Source organism: Mobula birostris, chromosome 17 (assembly GCF_030028105.1).
Source record: "Mobula birostris isolate sMobBir1 chromosome 17, sMobBir1.hap1, whole genome shotgun sequence".
NCBI lineage: Eukaryota > Metazoa > Chordata > Chondrichthyes > Myliobatiformes > Myliobatidae > Mobula > Mobula birostris.
Window position 1 is genome coordinate 64,602,917 of NC_092386.1, and position 22,130 is coordinate 64,625,046.

The window sequence follows — 22,130 nt, forward strand, 5'->3', positions numbered from 1 at the left end:
GAATGGCTGTAATATGAGGTCACCTACAATGTGCATCAGGAATACTTTGCTCAGTAGTAACACTCTGGGTTGGGGGGGATTCAAGTTTAATTTCAGCAATGCAGATACAAAACTTAAGCTCACACTTCAGTCCTACATTAACTATGAAGTATTGGGGTGCCTTTTTGATTAAATATTGTACCATGGCCCCATCTGTTTTCTAAGGTACATATCAAAATAATCCACATTATAGCTATTAGCTGAAGTTTTGCTGAAAAAACTGTTGCTATTACTTTACAAACAGCATTACTAGAACAAATCACTACATTCTTGTTCATGGAATCCATTCATAAACTTGGTGCTACATTTTCTATAATGATTGCAATGACTACAGCTCATAACAACATAATTGTTTAAAGAATCTTGAGCACAGAGAATGTTTTTCATAGAAAATATGGATGCCTCTCATGATAAGATCAGACTTTTGCTATGCCAAACTGAAAAGTGTGCCACTGTTACTTTTCTCCACCCAACTGAAAGTAACACATATTAGCACTGTCACTGTCCAAGGTTAATCACACAACCCAATCTTGGAATCCTGCTAAGGGTTTTCCAAGCACAAGATAGATTCTTTCAAACCTGCATTTTAAAAAAAATATGAAGTTGGGGTAAAGAGAAGTATTTTTTCAAGAGGATGACAAGGTTAATTAATCCACAGTACTTTCAGCAAATAACTAAAAACAAGAGAAAATCTGCAGATGCTGGAAATCCAAGCAAAATGCTGGAGCAACTTAGCAGGCCAGGCAGCATCTATGGGAAAAAAGAACAGCTGACATTTCAGGCCGAGACCATTTGGCAGGATCTCAGCCCAAATGTCAATTGTAATTTTTTTCCATAGATGCTGTCTGGCCTGCTGAGTTCCTCCAGCATTTTGTATCCATACCTATTAAATTTCTTGAATTAAGTTAAATGACCAGATAACAAGACAACCATGTACTGACAGAAAACCTATAATAGAATGGCCACTCCAATATTCAGAGCATCTAATAGACCAATCACTAAACTGATCCCCAGCACTTTTTGCACATACATTACATTGCAGGTTTAAAACACAGATATGACCTGAAAGTGTGTGTTCAGTAGTATTGATGTGATCAATGGCATCCCAGCTCCTTTCTTCTTTAACTCTGGGAGGTCCTTCATAGTTGGTTTTTCTGTATTCTAATATGTAATGATCAATCTTTTTATCATCTTCTGGCATGCTCCATACTACAGTCACACAATTATCAGCAACTAAACAATCAGCCGGATCTATCACAGGAGCTCGTGGGACTGTGGGTAAAGTTAGACATAACATTCACATCAGTCATTCAGTTTTAATAAATAATACATTATTAAATAATCAACAACTTCTAAATATATAAATGACAGTAATTCTTGGGACAATAAATTTGAGTAATAATTTCTCAATTTAAAGAGCTGAGATAGAGGGGCAGCAGATCTGATAATAACAGAAGATGACAAGGTCAGTAGTAAGGAATATTCTTAGGGCAGAAGAAGGGGCAACACACAGATAGGAGTGGTTAAATAAGCCCCCTTAGAGGAAGAGCAACAAATTGGAGAGAGAATTAATCAACAAAGAAAGCTTGTAGCAAATACAATATACAAACCCCATTTCCAGAAAAGTTGGGATATTTTCCAAAATGCAATAAAAACAAAAATCTGTGATGTTAATTCACGTGAACCTTTATTTAACTGACAAAAGTACAAAGAAAAGATTTTCAATAGTTTTACTGACCAACTTAATTGTATTTTGTAAACATACACAAATTTAGAATTTGATGGCTGCAACACACTCAACAAAAGTTGGGACAGAAGCATGTTTACCATTGTGTTACATCACCTTTCCTTTTAATAACACTTTTTAATCGTTTTGGAACTGAGGATACTAATTGTAGTAGATTTGCAATTGGAAATTTTGTCCATTCTTGCTTGATATAAGACTTCAGCTGCTCAACAGTCCGTGGTCTCCGTTGTCTGATTCTCCTCTTCATGATGCGCCATACATTTTCAATAGGAGATAGATCTGGACTGGCAGCAGGCCAGTCAAGCACACGCACTGTGTGTCTACAAAGCCACGCTGTTGTAGCCCATGCAGAATGTGGTCTGGCATTGTCCTGCTGAAATAAGCATGGACGTCCCGGGAAGAGATGTCGCCTTGATGGCAACATATGTCTCTCTAAAATCCATATATACGCCTCAGAGTCAATGGTACCTTCACATACATGCAACTCACCCATGCCGCGGGCACTGATGCACCCCCATATCAGAGATGCTGGCTTTTGCACCTTTTGCTGATAACAATCTGGATGGTCGTTTTCATCTTTGGCACGGAGAACTCAACGCCCGTTTTTTCCAAAAAATAGCTGAAATGTGGACTCATCTGACCACTGTACACGGCTCCACAGCCTTTCGGTCCATCTGAGATGAGCTCGGGCCCTGAGAACTCGCTGGTGTTTCTGCATAGAGTTGATGTATGGCTTCCTCCTTGCATAATACAGTTTCAAGTTGCATTTCTGGATGCAGCGACGGACTGTGTTGACTGACAATGGTTTTCCGAAGTACTCCCGAGCCCAGGTGGCTATGATTGTCACAGTAGCATGACGGCTTCTTAGGCAGTGCCGCCTGAGGGCCCGAAGATCACGCGCATTCAACAGTGGTTTCTGACCTTGCCCTTTACGCACTGGGATGTCTCTGAATTCTCTGAATCTTTTCACAATATTATGTACTGTAGATGTTGAAAGACCTAAATTCTCTGCAATCTTGCGTTGAGAAATGCTCCTTTTGAACTGACTAACAATTCTCTCACAAATTTTGGCACAAAGGGGTGAGCCACGACCCATCCTTGCTTGCAAAGACAGCCTTTGATGGACGCTACTTTTATACCCAGTCATGATACCTCACCTGCTACCAATTAGCCTGCTTAACGTGGAGTCAGCAGTTATAATGGGTGACTTCAATCTACATGTAGATTGGGTGAACCAAATTGGTAAAGGTGCTGAGGAAGAGGATTTCTTGGAATGTATGCGGGATGGTTTTTTGAACCAACATATCGAGGAACCGACTAGAGAGCAGGCTATTCTGGACTGGGTTTTGAGCAATGAGGAAGGGTTAATTAGCAATCTTGTCGTGAGAGGCCCCTTGGGTAAGAGTGACCATAATATGGTGGAATTCTTCATTAAGATGGAGTGTGACATAGTTAATTCAGAAACAAAGGTTCTGAACTTAAAGAGGGGTAACTTTGAAGGTATGAGACGTGCATTAGCTAAGATAGACTGGCAAATGACACTTAAAGGATTGACGGTGGATATGCAATGGCAAGCATTTAAAGGTTGCATGGATGAACTACAACAATTGTTCATCCCAGTTTGGCAAAAGAATAAATCAAGGAAGGTAGTGCACCCGTGGCTGACAAGAGAAATTAGGGATAGTATCAATTCCAAAGAAGAAGCATACAAATTAGCCAGAGAAAGTGGCTCACCTGAGGACTGGGAGAAATTCAGAGTTCAGCAGAGGAGGACAAAGGGCTTAATTAGGAAGGGGAAAAAAGATTATGAGAGAAAACTGGCAGGGAACATAAAAACTGACTGTAAAAGCTTTTATAGATATGTAAAAAGGAAAAGACTGGTAAAGACAAATGTAGGTCCCCTACAGACAGAAACAGGTGAATTGATTATGGGGAGCAAGGACATGGCAGACCAACTGGATAACTATTTTGGTTCTGTCTTCACTAAGGAGGACATAAATAATCTTCCAGAAATAGTAGGGGACAGAGGGTCCAGTGAGATGGAGGAACTGAGCGAAATACATGTTAGTAGGGAAGTGGTGTTAGGTAAATTGAAGGGATTGAAGGCAGATAAATCCCCAGGGCCAGATGGTCTGCATCCTAGAGTGCTTAAGGAAGTAGCTCAAGAAATAGTGGATGCATTAGTGATAATTTTTCAAAACTCGTTAGATTCTGGACTAGTTCCTGAGGATTGGAGGGTGGCTAATGTAACCCCACTTTTTAAAAAAGGAGGGAGAGAGAAACCGGGGAACTACAGACCGGTTAGCCTAACGTCAGTGGTGGGGAAACTGCTGGAGTCAGTTATCAAGGATGTGATAACAGCACATTTGGAAAGCGGTGAAATGATCAGACAAAGTCAGCATGGATTTGTGAAAGGAAAATCATGTCTGATGAATCTCATAGAATTTTTTGAGGATGTAACTAGTAGAGTGGATAGGGGATGTGGTATATTTGGATTTTCAAAAGGCTTTTGACAAGGTCCCACACAGGAGATTAGTGTGCAAACTTAAAGCACACGGTATTGGGGGTAAGGTATTGATGTGGATGGAGAATTGGTTAGCAGACAGGAAGCAAAGAGTGGGAATAAATGGGACCTTTTCAGAATGGCAGGCGGTGACTTGTGGGGTACCGCAAGGCTCAGTGCTGGGACCCCAGTTGTTTACAATATATATTAATGACTTGGATGAGGGAATTAAATGCAGCATCTCCAAGTTTGCGGATGACACGAAGTTGGGTGGCAATGTTAGCTATGAGGAGGATGCTAAGAGGATGCAGAGTGACTTGGATAGGTTGGGTGAGTGGGCAAATTCATGGCAGATGCAATTTAATGTGGATAAATGTGAAGTTATCCACTTTGGTGGCAAAAATAGGAAAACAGATTATTATCTGAATGGTGGCTGATTAGGAAAAGGGGAGGTGCAACGAGACCTGGGTGTCATTATACACCAGTCATTGAAAGTGGGCATGCAGGTACAGCAGGCGGTGAAAAAGGCGAATGGTATGCTGGCATTTATAGCGAGAGGATTCGAGTACAGGAGCGGGGAGGTACTACTGCAGTTGTACAAGGCCTTGGTGAGACCACACCTGGAGTATTGTGTGCAGTTTTGGTCCCCTAATCTGAGGAAAGACATCCTTGCCATAGAGGGAGTACAAAGAAGGTTCACCAGATTGATTCCTGGGATGGCAGGACTTTCATATGAAGAAAGACTGGATGAACTGGGCTTGTACTCGTTGGAATTTAGAAGATTGAGGGGGGATCTGATTGAAACGTATAAAGTCCTAAAGGGATTGGACAGGCTAGATGCAGGAAGATTGTTCCCGATGTTGGGGAAGTCCAGAACAAGGGGTCACAGTTTGAGGATAAAGGGGAAGCCTTTTAGGACTGAGATTAGGAAAAACTTCTTCACACAGAGAGTGGTGAATCTGTGGAATTCTCTGCCACAGGAAACAGTTGAGGCCAGTTCATTGGCTATATTTAAGAAGGAGTTAGATATGGCCCTTGTGGCTACGGGGATCAGGGGGTATGGAGGGAAGGCTGGGGCGGGGTTCTGAGTTGGATGATCAGCCATGATCATAATAAATGGCGGTGCAGGCTCAAAGGGCCGAATGGCCTACTCCTGCACCTATTTTCTATGTTTCTAAACCAGTGTTACTTGAATATTCTGTGCACTTTTCAATCTTATTTTAACTCTGTCCCAACTTTTGTTGAGTGTGTTGCAGTCATCAAATTCTAAATTTGTGTATGTTTACAAAATACAATTAGGTTGGTCAGTAAATCTACTGAAAATCTTTTTTTTGTACTTTTGTCAGATAAATAAAGGCTCATGTGAATTAACATAACACAGATTTTTGTTTTTATTGCATTTTGGAAAATATCCCAACTTTTCTGGAAATGGGGTTTGTATTTGCTACAACTAGAATATAAAGCAAGGATATAATGTTGAGACTTTATGAAGCACTGGTGAGACCTTACTTGAGCAGTTATGGGCTCCTTATTTTAGTAAGGATGTGCTGAAACTGGAGAGAGTTCAGAGGAGGTTCACAAAAACGATTCCAGCATTGAATGGCTTGTCATATGAAGATGGCCCTGGGCCTAGATTCATTAAAATTCAAAAGAACGAGGAGCGTCTTTATTGAAAACTGTTGAATACTGAAAGGTCTTGAGAGCGTGGATGTGGAGAGGATGTTTCCTATGGTGGGAGAGTCTAAGACCAGAGGATTCAGCTTCAGAATAGAGGGGCATCCTTTTAGAATAGAAATGAGGAAGAATTCCTTAGCCAGAGAGTGGTGAATCTGTCAAATTCGTTGCCACAGGCAGCTGTGGAAGCCAAGTCTTTATATACAATATATTTAAGGCAGAGGTTGGTAGGTTCTTGTCTAGTCAGGGCATGAAGGGATATGGGGAGAAGGCAGGAGACTGGGGCTGAGAGGGAAACTGTGTCAGCCATGATGAAGTGGCGGAGCAAACCCGATGGGCCAAATGGCCTAATTCTGTTCCTAGATCTTCTGGTCAAATCTAAAACAATAATTATTGAGGAATTTTAAATTTATAGAGGGAGGGACGACACATATAATTGACAAAAGCAGGCTAGTGTTTAGCTAGTGTTCATGGAATCTATTTAGAATATTTTTCTGGAAACTGTGTGTCCTGGAGCCACACGAGTCTCAAGAAATTGGAGACAGAAGAGATTGCAGATGCTGGAATCTGAAGGAAGTCAGCAGGTTGAGTAGGGGTAATGGTACTGTCAATATTTGAAATTCTACATCAGGGCTGAGTGTGGAGAGGGAAGATAAGCAGTATAAAAGGAGGTGAGGGGTGGGGGGGGGGTGAACGGGGCCAGTAGGGGAAAGATGGACTGCAGAGGGTGAAGGATGATGGGGAGATGGAGCCACATTGAAGAGGGATGCAGTTGGGAGACACAGATGGATGAGAGATATATTGAAAGTAGCCCAGAGGCGAAAAAAAGCAGATAGAATCAAGAGGGTGGAGAATAAAGGTGGAGATAGTTCCTGGAGATTTGAGAAGTTAACAGGTTTTCTGGTGGATAATGGCAGGCAAAGATGAGATTCTAAACTGTACTTTCCATTGGCAAATAAAAATGCAAGGTGATGCATTAGCAGTTAATTGAACACTGGTATCAAACTGGGGGAGTGACAGCATTTCAAGTAATGTACAAAAATGGACAGGACATATGAAACTAATTAGCAAGCGAAATATGCAAATATTTCTACAACAGTGTAAAAATGCAGCAATAAAAAAGTGGGCCTCAAAGCAACTAAAAGGGAATGAATTAATTGGCCGGGTTAAACCGTTTCAGTAAAACAAACATGCAATGAAATTAAAGGAAATCAATAATTTTAACTTATTGATATCATTAAGGAGAATGTATTCGAGAAATTAATTTAGAACCAGCCAAGTTCCTTAGGCAATATAGCCCCGAACCCAGGATGTGAAAAGGAATGACTGCAAACATGGTAGTAACCTATAAAAATTCCCAAGATTCTGGAAGTCCCAGCAGAAGGAAGCAAATTTTAACAACATTCAAGGAAGGAACAGAAAAATAAGAAATTGGAAGTACAGGTGGCCTAATAATTTGTCAGCAAGATGCTAGAACCCATTGTTCAGAAACTGTGCCAAAACACTTGAAAAATTATAACTAGTTTTTTAAGTAATCACCATATTTGACAAATCCAAATGTTTAAGAATGTATTCACCAGGGTAAGTGAGGAAACCAGAAAATATAAATATGAATTTTCAAAAGGTATTTGATAGAATATCGCATAAAATATAGTCAGACAAAAAAAAAGTCAAGTCCCCGAGTCCACGAACATTGCAGCAGTCTGCAATCGGACATGATACAGCTCGTCTCCTGCCAAGTAAACCTGGAGAGCACACCAGCATGAACACCGTGCCATACCACCTCTGACACCTCTCTCGGATGGCTGAGAAAAGTTGCCATGCAGCTACCCCACCATTCACAAATAAACTGGTCTTGCACTCGCTATCAAAACTGCACGCCAAGTTCACGCACCATCTCCGACACCTCTCTGTTGCAGGTAGCAACAAGGTCCTCACCAAGTCCAGCTCCTTCAGTTTCTCTGTCAACAAGCAACTCCCTGATTGGGTAGACCTGCAGCAACATACTGGACATACTAAACCAAAAGCCGTGGATGAACCAGAAGATTCGTAGTCTGCTGAGGGCTAGATCTGTGGGATTCAAGACCGGGGATCCAGAACCATACATGAAAATAAATGATATTGAAAGTTTAAACAAATTCGCTGATAGAAAGGTTGTGAGTGGTGGTAAAAATCTTCTGAGGTGTATATATTTCAATGCTAGGAGTATTGCGGGGAAGGCGGATGAGTTGAGGGCGTGGATTGACACGTGGAATTATGATGTTGTAGCAATTAGTGAAACTTGGCTACAGGAGGGGCAGGACTGGCAGCTTAATATTCCAGGGTTCCGATGTTTCAGATGTGATCGAGGCAGAGGAATGAAAGGTGGGGGAGTAGCATTGCTTGTTAGGGAAAATATTATAGCAGTGCTCAGGCAGGACAGATTAGAGGGCTTGTCTACTGAGTCCTTATGGGTGGAGCTGAGAAACAGGAAAGGTATGGCCACATTAGTGGGATTGTATTACAAACCACCCAATAGTCAAAGAGACTTGGAAGAGCAAATCTGCAGAGAGATAGCAGGCAACTGCAGGAAACATAAATTTATGGTGGTAGGGGATTTTAATTTTCCATACATTGATTGGGACTCCCATACTGTTAGGGGTCTAGATGGTATAGAGTTTGTAAAATGTGTTCAGGAAAGTTTTCTAAATCAGTATATAGAGGGACCAACTAGAGGGGATGCAATATTGGATCTCCTCTTAGGAAACGAATTAGGGCAAGTGACAGAAGTCTGTGTAGGGGAGCACTTTGGTTCCAGTGATCATAACACCATTAGTTTCAATTTGATCATGGACAAGGATAGATCTGGTCCTAGGGTTGAGGTTCTGAACTGGAAGAAGGCCAAATTTGAAGAAATGAGAAAGGATCTAAAAAGCGTGGATTGGGACAGGTTGTTCTCTGGCAAAGATGTGATTGGTAGGTGGGAAGCCTTCAAAGGGGAAATTTTGAGAGTGCAGGGTTTGTATGTTCCTGTCAGGATTAAAGGCAAATTGAATAGGAATAAGGAACCTTGGTTCTCAAGGGATATTGCATCTCTGATAAAGAAGAGGGAGTTGTATGAAATGTATAGGAAACAGGGGGTAAATCAGGTGCTTGAGGAGTATAAAAAGTGCAAGAAAATACTTAAGAAAGAAATCAGGAGGGCTAAAAGAAGACATGAGGTTGCCTTGGCAGTCAAAGTGAAGGATAATCCAAAGAGCTTTTACAAGTATATTAAGAGCAAAAGGATTGTAAGGGATAAAATTGGTCCTCTTGAAGATCAGAGTGGTCGGCTTTGTGCGGAACCAAAGGAAATGGGGAAGATCTTAAATAGGTTTTTTGCGTCTGTATTTACTAAGGAAGCTGGCATGAAATCTATGGAATTGAGGGAATCAAGTAGTGAGACCATGGAAACTGTACAGATTGAAAAGGAGGAGGTGCTTGCTGTCTTGAGGAAAATTGAAGTGGATAAATCCCCGGGACCTGACAGGGTGTTCCCTCGGACCTTGAAGGAGACTAGTGTTGAAATTGCAGGGGCCCTGGCTGAAATATTTAAAATGTCGCTGTCTACGGGTGAAGTGCCGGAGGATTGGAGAGTGGTTCATGTTGTTCTGTTGTTTAAAAAAGGATCGAAAAGTAATCCGGGAAATTATAGGCCAGTGAGTTTAACGTCAGTAGTAGGTAAGTTATTGGAGGGAGTACTAAGGGACAGAATCTACAAGCATTTGGATAGACAGGGGCTTATTAGGGAGAGTCAACATGGCTTTGTGCATGGTAGGTCATGTTTGACCAATCTGTTGGAGTTTTTCGAGGAGGTTACCAGGAAAGTGGTTGAAGGGAAGGCAGTGGATATTGTCTACATGGACTTCAGTAAGGTCTTTGACAAGGTCCCGCATGGGAGGTTAGTTAGGAAAATTCAGTCGCTAGGTATACATGGAGAGGTGGTAAATTGGATTAGACATTGGCTCGATGGAAGAAGCCAGAGAGTGGTGGTAGAGAATTGCTTTTCTGAGTGGAGGCCTGTGACTCGTGGTGTGCCACAGGGATCAGTGCTGGGTCCATTGTTATTTGTCATCTATATCAATGATCTGGATGATAATGTGATAAATTGGATCAGCAAGTTTGCTGATGATACAAAGATTGGAGGTGTAGTAGACAGTGAGGAAGGTTTTCAGAGCCTGCAGGGGGACTTGGACCATCTGGAAAAATGGGCTGAAAAATGGCAGATGGAGTTTAATACTGACAAGTGTGAGGTATTGCACATTGGAAGGACAAACCAACGTAGAACATACAGGGTTAATGGTAAGGCACTGAGGAGTGCAGTGGAACAGAGGGATCTGGGAATACAGATACAAAATTCCCTAAAAGTGTCGTCACAGGTAGATAGGGTCGTAAAGAGAGCTTTTGGTACATTGGCCTTTATTAATCTAAGTATTGAGTATAAGAGCTGGAATGTTATGATGAGGTTGTATAAGGCATTGGTGAGGCTGAATCTGGAGTATTGTGTTCAGTTTTGGTCACCAAATTACAGGAAGGATATAAATAAGATTGAAAGAGTGCAGAGAAGGTTTACAAGGATGTTGCCGGGACTTGAGAAACTCAGTTACAGAGAAAGGTTGAATATGTTTGGACTTTATTCCCTGGAGCGTAGAAGAATGAGGGGAGATTTGATAGAGGTATATAAAATTATGATGGGTATAGATAGAGTGAATGCAAGCAGGCTTTTTCCACTGAGGCAAGGGGAGTAAAAAACCAGAGGACATGGGTTAAGGGTGAGGGGGGAAAAGTTTAAAGGGAACATTAGGGGGGGCTTCTTCACACAGAGAGTGGTGGGAGTATGGAATGAGCTGCCAGATGAGGTGGTAAATGCAGGTTCTTTTTTAACATTTAAGAATAAATTGGACAGATACATGGATGGGAGGTATATGGAGGGATATGGTCCGTGTGCAGGTCAGTGGGACTAGGCAGAAAATGGTTCGGCACAGCCAAGAAGGGCCAAAGGGCCTGTTTCTAGCTGTAGTTTCTATGGTTTCTATGAAGTCCAGGTACGACATGTTTTAAGGGCAAAAAAAAAACAATTCTGAATGAGATTGAATCGGATGCCTGTACCTCTAGCAGAGTCTGCAGGCCCCAACACATTGGATGTAATTACAAAGGCAGCACAACAGCGACTGTATTTCATTAAGAGTTTGAGAAGAATTGGTATAGCACCAAACGTACTCGCAATTTCTACAGATGAATCGTGAAGAGTATTCTAACTGGTTGCATCCCCAACTGGTACGGAGGGACCACTGTGCAGAATCAGAAAAAAAACTGCAGAAAGATGTAAATTCTCCCAGCTCCATCAACGGCACTAGTTCCCCAGCATCCAGGAACATTTCTGTCATACATTATGGAATTCACAGATTACGATGTGCATACTCACATGGCCTCAACAATTCACTTGATTCATAATTACCTTATTTTCTCAGGATGAAATGGACACAGATCTAAAAAAATGGCCACTTAATGCCATAGTGTGGGCACGTGGCCAGGTGGTTAAGGCATTGGACTAGCGACCTGAAGGTCGTGAGTTTCAGCCCCAGCCGAGGCAACATGTTGTGTCCTTGAGCAAGGCACTTAATCACACATTGCTCTGCAATGACACTAGTGCCAAGCTGTATGGGTCCTTAGCGCCCTTCCCTTGGACAACATTGGTGTCGTGGAGAGGGGAGACTTGCAGCATGGGCAACTGCTGGTCTTCCATACAACCTTGTCCAGGCCTGCGCCCTGGAGAGTGAAGACTTTCTAGGCGCAGATCCATGGTCTCGCAAGACTAACGGATGCCTTGGCTAATACAATATCAAAGTTTATTTCTTCTCAAGATTTTAATGAACAATTGTACAAACTGAGCAAACCAATACGCAACTATTGGGTGTCATGGTAGTGTAGCAGATAGTGCAACACCATCACAGCTCAGGGCAGAGTTTGGAGTTCAATCCCAGCGCCCTCCCTGTGGAATGTATGGGGTTTCTACGGGTGCTCCAGTTTCCTCCCACAGTCAAAAGTAGTACAGGGTAGGTTAAATGATCTTTGTAAATTCTCCCTGGATTACATTAGCGTTAAATCAGGGTTGTCAGGGATTGCTGGGTGGCGTGGTTCAAAGGTCCAGAGGCACCTATTCCATACTGCATCTCTAAATAAAAAAGCAAACAAGCATTTGCAGATGGATAGTATTTATGGAACTACATTACAGGTCATGGAGTTATAGAACACCCTAGGACAGAAACAGGCCCTGAAGGCTATTCAGTCTGTGCCAAACTATTATTTTGCCTATCACTTCGCCCTGCACCTGGACCACAGCTTTCCATACCCCTACCGTCAAAATCTCTCTCAAATGTTGAAATCAAACCCACATCCACCACACTGGCCACTAGTTCAACACTTTTACCACCCTCTGAGTAAAGTCTCCCCTCATGTTCCATTTAAACCTTAGCCCACAACCTCTAGCTTTAGTCTCATCCAATCTCAGTGGAAGAAACCTGCTTGCACATACTCTATAATTTTGTATACCTTCATCAAATCTTCCCTCATTATCTTATGCTCCATGGAGAAATGACTTAACCTACTCAACCTTTCCCTGTAACTCAGGTTGCCAAGTCCCGACAACAACCTTATAAGTTTTCTCTGCTCTTTCAATCTTATTGATAGCTTTCCTGTAGGTAGCTGACCAAACTGCACACAATACTCTATATTAGGGCTCACCAACATTCTATACAACTTCAACATAACACCCCAACTCTTGTACTGAATACTTTGATTTATGAAGGCCAATGGTGCTAAAAGCTCTCTTTTTGACCCTGCCCACCTGTGACAGGCAGCTCTTTCAGCAAATTATGGATTGGTATTTCCAGATCCCCCTTTTCTACCACAATCCTCAGTGCCTTATTGTTCACCATGTACATCCTACCCTAGTTTGTCATCCCACAGTGCAACACCTCACACTCGTCTTCATTAAATTCCATCTGTCATTTTCAGCTCATTTTCCCTGCAGCTCCAGATCCCACTGCAACCTCTGATAGCCTTCCTTGCTGTCTACCATACACCCAATCTTGCTATCATCTGCAAATTTGCTGCTCCAGTTTACCACATTATCATCCAGATCATTGATATAGATGACAAACAACAACTGACTCACCACTGATCCCTGTGGCAGACCACATGTTAATGGCCTCCCATCACAGACACAATCATCTACTATCTCTGGCTTCTCATGCAAAGCCAATGTCGAATCCAATTTACTACCTCATCCTGAATGCCAAGCAACTGAACCTTCTTGATCAACTTCCCATACAGGATCTTGTCAAAAAATGCATAATACTTTCAAAAACTTAAAGGTCTCAAAAAAATTTGGCATATTTTTAAAAACAGCTGCAAGGTAGCTTCACTTCTGGAGATGCAAATGTTTCCGCAGGAATGGCTCTAAAGAGAATGTAAGCTGCCTAAAACTGTAGTATTCATTTTGACAACAACCTAGGGAAAAATCTTATTTTCTGTAGCAGTCATTAAATCATTTATGAAGATGAGATAGAAGTTTTATGTCCTCTGTGAACCCTGCCCCCACAGGGAGAGAGGCAAAAAAAAAAACCAAAGAGCTACATAGTACTCCATGGGCTAGACATGGAATGAAGCAGCTGGAATTAATGGACAAAAGCTTGAACAGCTCAATAATTTGTACTAGCGAGTTTGTTTCTATCATTGGTTGAGCAAGAAATCCACTGTAAGGAAAAACTTAATTTAATGCTGATAATTGCAATAGTTTGCATATTTATATTAATGGAAATAGCACCATACAATCAGTATTATGATCCATTTCAGTAGGCAAATAAATCAAATTCTTACCTGGTAAAAATTTTAGTGATTTTAGCATTTGTTTTTCCTGGGAGAAATCAACCATCAAATGAGTCATGTTGTCACTAATCTTTGGTTTCAAAGATAGTCGAAATGCAGGAGCCATTGTTACCCTAAGAAAATGTGAATTCCTTATGTTAATAAAAGTACAGAGTTCTTTTCTCTAGTTAGTTGAATGGATTTTAAAAAACCTAATCTAAGCCGATTTAACTATTTTCACCATGCTCCCCTCAAACTATCTCCCCACCCCACAACAACTAAATTGTAGGAAGATGATGCAACCTATCAGCAACCATGCTGTTCAACAGTTTAAAGCTTTCTCTGCATACTTCGACAGGTTGGAGAAATCTTATCCATTTTATAATTGGACAACAATGCTATTTCAATAGCCCATCCAAGATGTAGTGCAACATTTAGGGCTGGTCCAATATTACAGATGTACTGATAGTCACACTGAGTGAGTAGGAAAGATGCTAAGATGCATACAGTACTGTTCAAAAGTCTTAGGCATCCTAGATTTTAAATACAAATAGTCTTAGATGTTTATTTTTTGTCTTCTGCATCAATGCGTTAGTAGAAAAGAACAAAATTTAGATTTCCAAACAGTTAATTGTCCAAAACAAAAAGTTAGAGAATATTTTGTATTTCATTAAAGAAAGTAACAAATTGAATAACTGACCACTTTACAAATAAAAACTTGATTACTTTGTTGGTATATAACTCAGTACATGATTAAACAAAGATAACAAACAGGTGCTAATAATCTATGACATAATAAGTTGAATGAATTAAACTGCTTAACTGAAATGGAAATAGGCGTACAAGGAATAAAACTGGGTGAAGAACAATTCGACTAAAAGCTGAGGATGTGGCAGATGTGACAGATTAACCTTCAAATCATTAATTCTTACGCCATGGCATGAGTGAGTAGAGCAACAATACAAAAGGCATTCATCCTGCATTAGCAAGGTCTCTCCCAAGCAGAAATTTTGCAGTAGACAGGAGTTTCAAGTGTGCTGTTCAAGCTCTTCTAAAGCAGCACAAAGAAACGGACAAGGCTGAAGACTAGAAACGCAGTGGTTTGCCATAAACTGAGTTCAAACTGATGTCTCTTCTAAATCGGAAGTCCAGCACTGCTATCAGTGCCGAACTCACAGAATGCACTGGAGCCCAAGTACACCCCTCTACAGTCCAGAGAAGTCTTGTCAGAAGTGACTTTCATGGAAGAGCTGCTGTAAAAAAGCCATTCCTCTGAAATGGAAACAAAGACAAGAGACTCACCTGTGTACAAAAACACGAGGACTAGGGTGCTGAACAATGCTCTGGACTGATGAGTTAAAATTTGAAATTTTTGGCTCATACAGGAGACAGTTTATCTGCAGAAGAGCTGGAGAGCACTACACGGATGAGTGAAGTGAAGCACAGCAGAGGTTCCCCCACAAATTTAGTGCTGCATTTCTGCAAGTAGACTTGTTGATCTGGTTGGAACTAATGGATTCCTCAATGCTGAGAAGTACAAGCAGATTCTCTTCCATCATGCAATACTATCAAGGAGGCATCTGATTAGTCCCAACTTCATCCTGCAGCAGGACAATGACCCCAAGCACACAGCCAAGGTCAGAAAGAACTATCTCAGCAAAAAGAACAAGGAGTTCTGCAACAGATGGTATTGCCTCCACAGAACCTGATCTCAACATCATTGTCTGCTGAAAAATTGTGGCAAGTTCATAAGTTGCTTGAAACAACCTACCAGCCAATTTTCTTATGAAACTGCATGACAGTGTACCCAAGAAGAAATAATGCAGTTTTAAAGTCACTCAAATATTGAATTGATTTAGCTTTTTTACTGTGTACTGCTCTTTATAGTTTTTTTTGATATTTAGAAACTTTTCATTTGATTATTTTTGAAAGCATTTTGCTGTACTGAATTTTTTTACATGTACCCAAGACTTTTGCACTGTACTGTATATTAACACTAATATCCAAAAGCAAATTCACTCACTGAAGACAGTTTAAAGAGATATACAAGTCAATGAGCTGGGAATCATGTTTGGTAGAACAGAACAATGCAATTTGTAAATGCTGTCATTGATTTGAATATGAAGGTGTGTCTAGTAATCCCTGATCTACCAATCCCTGTATTCCTTTTATTCTTTTTTTCTGTGAGACTCTGTAATGCATATTATTCTGTTATCAATGCAATACCATCCTCAAATTTGGGAATAAAACAATGAGCATAATAGGATAGAATTTAGTCAGAAGTGATTTAGGTGCATCAGAAACTGGGGTCTAAGATCTGAATAAACAATGAAGCCACAAAGTACAATGTGATATAGTATTGGAGGAAAACCTTAAAAAGGTCTGAAAGTTAAACAATGGCGAACAGTGAAATTGATAAATACTTTACTAATAACATTTAACCACCCTTAAAGTGATGAAACAGCTGCAGCAATTGAGAAATTACATACTTAATCAAAGAAAGTGCCTTTTGGCTGTACTATAAATTCAAGGATTGGGCAATTTTAAGGTATTGATAAAGAAAAGGGAAATAGGATTTGAGTAGTCTAACTAGAAATATGCAAAAGATTACAAAAGGTTTTTTTTATATATATATATATATATATATATATATATATATATATATATATATATATATATATATATACACACACACACACACACACAGTATACAAAAAAGTACTTAACTAAAGATACATGGGTCTCTTACTAAGATAGGAGAAATTCCATTGGAGAATTAGAATGGAGTAAATGAGCTTAAAGAAATTAGCATTAGTTAACGTATTGAAATCAGGGGACTGAACAGTGATAAAAGGCATGACAGACTGAATGTGAAGTGAAATAGGTGGTGTAGCAAGCAATTAGGAAGTTAACTGAAACATTAGCTTTTATTATACAAATACAGAGTTAGTAAATCTTACTCCAATTACAAACGTTTGTATATAGGCCATACATACTGCCACCACCTCTGGAAAAGTGTATAGATCTGGTTTCCTTAACCAAAAGGGGATATCACTGTTATAGATGGGAGTGCTGAGAAAAGTTCACTGATTAATGGTATAGCAGGTTATTATGCGAGACTGGGCACATGTTTCATAGTATTTAGAAGAATGAGATGAGATCTAAAATGAACATTTAAAATACTTGAGGTTAGCTAGGGTAGAAGCAAGGATGATGCTCCCCGTGGCAAGGACTCATCGTCTCAAAACAAGGGCTTGATAATACAGAATAGAAATAGGAAATAATATTTCTTCACCTACCACGCAGTGAATTTTTGTAAGTATCTTCCTAAAAGTCTATGGTAGTTCAGTAGCCAAATATATTCAAAACAGGTGGGATTTTTGATTAAGGGAATTGAGAGACATGGGTTAGGCAATAAACCACGCTAAAGTAAAATGTCTGCCATAACCTTACTGAATGGCAGAGAAGCACAAAGAACTGAAAACCTCCCATCGCCATTTCTGTGTTCTAGTGCTTTCAACTTAAAATGATCAGAGCATTTATGAGTGGCTATTGGACAGATCAACCATAACAAAGATAGCTAATTAAAACTAGACCTGTATGAAAGCTTTTGAGTTTGAGTTCAGAAGATAATGGCTGAAAGGTATCAATGAGAACACCCCTTATGCTAATCTAAAGCCAATGAAAGCAAACAGCTAAATGGAAGGGACCTGCAAAATAGTTATCTACACAAAATACTAATAAACCAGATCTTCTGCAATTACCATTTCAAGTCCTGCATTGCATACACCAGAGTTGGAGAATTGTTATTTTATGCATCAGGTATTATTTCCCAGCTCAATAACTTGCCACCAGTGGCAAACTCCTTAAATAGAGAGCCTGCACGTTTAAATAAGTGAAAGTTATTTAGGATATTTTTCTTACTCTCACATGTAAAGATATTCCTTCTCTTTACTATGAAAGAAAAAAACCATGGAAATTCTATTCTTATTCCTTTACATTTTCTCAATCTTGACAACATTAAAGTTATAATAGATAGTACACACATACATTATTGAAATATTACGACAGAAGATAAATAAGTTTCTTTTTACCTATCTTTGATCTGCTTGGCAGCCTTGGAGTGAAAAAGGAAGAGGAAAAGAGGATGTTAGTTCCACTCATGCAAGTTGACCGAAACATCATGCTGAAGGGCAAGAGGTAAAAGTATAAAAGAAAGGTACAATTTTATTCCTGAAAATCAAGGCTTTCTTCAATAAACAGTGACATTTTGTATTAATATAATATTGCAAGGAGATTACAGCATAAGCACTGTTGCAGCAGTTAGTGGATTAGAGCTGCAGTTACCAAAGTTATTTTCATAAGCGCAAAAGCACATACAATTTCCAGTTATTCAAGCAACATATCAACTGTAGGGAAAATACTTTTTGATTAAGACTTTGAAAAACAGAATTCAAAAGTACAGAGGTTCAGAGATATTTAAATGAACACTACACTTGTCCCAATTTTAAAAAGTTACCAGGTAATTAATTCAAAAATTTGACATCACCAGCATCACATTGTATTGGCCAAAACTCATGCAGTTGTAACTTGTATCTTCCAAAGAGAATTAGATTTGGTTTATTATTGCCAAAGGTCCTGAGGTACAATGAAAAACTTGTCTTGCATACCATTCATGCACATTATTACACAGTGCATCAGGGTAGCAAAATAACAAAATGCAAAGTATAACAGCTACAGAGATAATACAAAGGAAGAAAATGCTTGCAAAGCATGTTACTGTGAACTTTATAATGAAGTACCAATAGACAATAAAGGAGATTTAAAGCCAATTGTCAAAAAGCAGCCTCCAAGAATTGAAAATGATGACGTACCAGCCTTTGTTTGCATGATTTTGCATTTGAGTCCAGTTAGTTTAAAAGCTCAAAATAAGATCAAATTTACTTTTTCACAGCACAACTTCAAATCCAAAACAACACACAAAAAATTCCGGAGGAACCTAGGTCAGGCAGTTTCTACAAAGAGAAATAAACAGTCGACGTTTGTGGCTGAGGCCTGATAATGACACATTTAGAATTACTGAAATTATTTACCATGTCAGACATCTTCTGAAGGCCATGTAAATACGCCAAATAACTAGCTATGTATAGCACTTACATTTTTAACATCAGAACAATTTTCAGATTGTGGAAAAGCTTCAGCATAAATAACTGTTACCCTCACTAAGTACAGTGTTTCAAGTTTTACAACTTAGGTGTCATTAAGTTGTAATGAACCAACTACTAGAATTTACAGTTACAGCACACTTTTGGAAGGCAATAATGGCATGTACAGATGTCCACCCTAATCTATTAGATTTTTCAGTTCATTGCCTGAAGAGGTATATATTTAAATACCCTTTATAGTGGGCAAGGAAAAGTAATGGGCTTGAAATAGGTCAGTCACAACAACTTAATATGAAGCACATATTTCATCAAACCAAAAGCAAGGCAGATCTTTTGGAGGAACCATATTCCCAACATCACAACAGTGTTTAAATTTCAGAAACACCACCAGATAGGAAGCATACTTGTATATCCCAGCTGGAATGAACTTGTTGGAAATTAACCTAAACAAGGTAAGCAAACACGAGGAATTCTGCAGATGCTGGAAATTCAAGCAACACACATCAAAGTTGCTGGTGAACGCAGCAGGCCAGGCAGCATCTCTTGGAGGAGGTTCTCCTCCTAGAGATGCTGCCTGGCCTGCTGCGTTCACCAGCAACTTTGATGTGTGTTGCTTAAACAATGTAAGCATTTCTTTTTCCATGATTACTGGTAAATGTGAAACAACAATTCTTTTGGAACTTTGCACCTAAAGTTGAGTATTTCTATGACATTCAAATTAAATTTTTAACAATAGTTAGCCATTCTATAAATCCAAGTACAACTCAATTCATTAAGATTCAGGAAACATTGCAGCTTTTGCCTAGCTTAATACAATAAGCAATTGTCAGAGACTATCCCTGCAAATCTCTCCTTTAACTTTACTGGGGTGATCCTTTTTTTTCCACCATGAGACTCACTTCCTTCTTAAGAAGCCTTTCATTTATAAGACGACTTCCTCTACTACTTCTGAGGCACCATAAACAAGGTGACTCACGTGAGCACCTCCGATGGAAACCATCAAATACTCCCATTTCCATCTGCTACAGCTGAGAACCACAACTACATCCATGGTCAACACACACACACACACAATGCTGGAGGAACGCAGCAGGCCAACAGCAGCAGCTATGGAAAAAAGTACAATTGACGTTTTGGGCCAAAACCCTTCCGCAGTCCTGGAGATAAAAAGTTGAGGAGTAGATTTGGAAAGTGGGGGGAGGGGGAGAGAGAAACTTGGAGGGGGAGGGAAGTAGCAAAGAGCTAGGAAGTTGATTAGTGCAAGAGACAGAACGCCATGGAAGGAAGAAGAAAAGGGCAGGGGGCGCCGGAGCACCAGGAGGCGGCGATGGGTGAGCAAGGAGATAACATGAGAGAGGGACAAGGGGATGGGAAATGGTGAAGGGGGGGGTGAAGGTATTACAGGAAGTTTGAGAAATCAATGTTCATGGCATCAGTTTGAAAGCTACCCAAATGGAATATAAGGGTGTTGTTCCTCCAACCTAAGGGTGGCCTTATCCCGACAGTGGAGGAGGCCAGGGATGGACAAATCAGAATGGGAATGAGAAGTGGAATTAAACTGGGTGGCCACTGGGAGATTCCGCTTGTTCTGGCGGACAGAGCGTAGATACTTGGTGAAGTGGCCTCCCAATCTACGCTGGGTCTCAATGATATACAGGAGACCATACCAGGAGAACCAAACACAGTATATGACCCCAACAAGCTCACAGGTGAAGTGTTGTCTCACCTGGAAGGACTATTTGGGGCCATGAATGATAGTGAGGGAGGAGATATAGGGGCAGGTGAAGCACTTGTTCCGTTTGCATTGCCAGCCAACTGGAGGGTGTATTCAAGGATATTTTCAATCTCTCACCGCTACGGTCACAAGTTCCCATCTGCTTCAAAAGGGCAACAAATATACCAGTGGTCAAGAAGAGTACTGTGAGCTGCCTTAATGACTATCGTCCGATAGCACTCATATCTATGGTGATGAAATACTTTGAGGAGATGGTCATGGCTAGACTGAACTCCTACCTCAGCAAGGACTTGGACCCAATGCAATTTGCCTATCGCCACAATACATCTACGGAAGATGCAATCTTAAGGTCTTAAGGGCCCTTCACATGGCCTTAGATCAGGGGTCCCCAACCTTTTTTGCGCTGTGGACCGGCCGACCCGGGGGTGGGGGGGTTGGGGGTAGGGTTGCCAACGGACAAGAGTAGCAGTCAAAGTAAGACTACAATGACCATGAAGCCTTGCACGGGCACCAGTGCGCATGCGTGTACCTGCTGATATTATTCTCTGTAAAGCGTTTCTGGCGATTCTGTTCGGGGGGAGGCGGGTGTTCATCGCAACCGGAATATTGGTAATAAGGGGCTAATGCACTCAATTTCATTTCTAAAGGGGTTTATCTAAGGAATTTAATATTAGACACAGAGCACATATTTTCCTCGCATGAATATAGTGATAAGTCAATCATCAGGGGAGGACGGGGAGCTTGAAGTGTTGAAAGAACTTCCAGTAGAAGTGGTAGAGGCAGTTTCGATATTATTTAAAGAAAAATTGGATAGGTATATGGACAGGAAAGGAATGAGGGATATGGACTGAGTGCAGGTCAGTGGGACTAGGTGACAGTAGTTTTTGGCACGGACTAGAAGAGCTGAGATAGCCTGTTTCCGTGCTGTAATTGTTATATGGTTATATAAGTCACTTATCAGTCAATAGCATCATAACATTTTAAGTAACGTTTGGATATTAAACACACAGCACATATTTTCCCCGTATGAACATATAAAATCATTGCAACACACCAGTATCGCTAAATCAGTGGGAGCCCTGGGCTTGTTTCCCTGCAACAAGACGGTCCTATCGAGGGGTGATGGGAGACAGCAATACTCGAAGGAGGTTCCTTATGTCCAGTCTATTTAGTTTTCGTCGCATTCATTGCAGAGATATGTTGGAAACGGAAGCAACGTTTTCAGTTCTTTCGTGGCTATCTCAGGATATTTAGCCTTGACTTTGATCCAGAATGCCGGCAAAGATGTTATGTCAAACATACTTTTCAGCCCGCCGTCATTTGCAAGCTCGAGGAGTTGATCTTCTTTCCGCGCTGACATGGATGACGCACTGTTAATGA

The 22,130-nt window shown here is 40.5% G+C and overlaps 1 protein-coding gene across 3 annotated transcripts in view; it reads right to left on the reverse strand.

Moving 5' to 3' along the window:
* Nucleotides 1–22,130, reverse strand: part of fsd1l (fibronectin type III and SPRY domain containing 1-like) — a 73,528-nt gene that overhangs the window by 26,323 nt on the left and 25,075 nt on the right. For all 3 annotated transcript variants that reach the window (XM_072281823.1, XM_072281822.1, XM_072281821.1), the window contains 3 exons: nt 17,945–17,967; nt 13,863–13,984; nt 1,102–1,311 (listed from right to left, as the gene is read on the reverse strand). In XM_072281823.1, the coding sequence (XP_072137924.1) occupies nt 1,102–1,311; nt 13,863–13,984; nt 17,945–17,967 (355 nt within the window). The remainder of the gene's footprint in view (nt 1–1,101; nt 1,312–13,862; nt 13,985–17,944; nt 17,968–22,130) is intronic.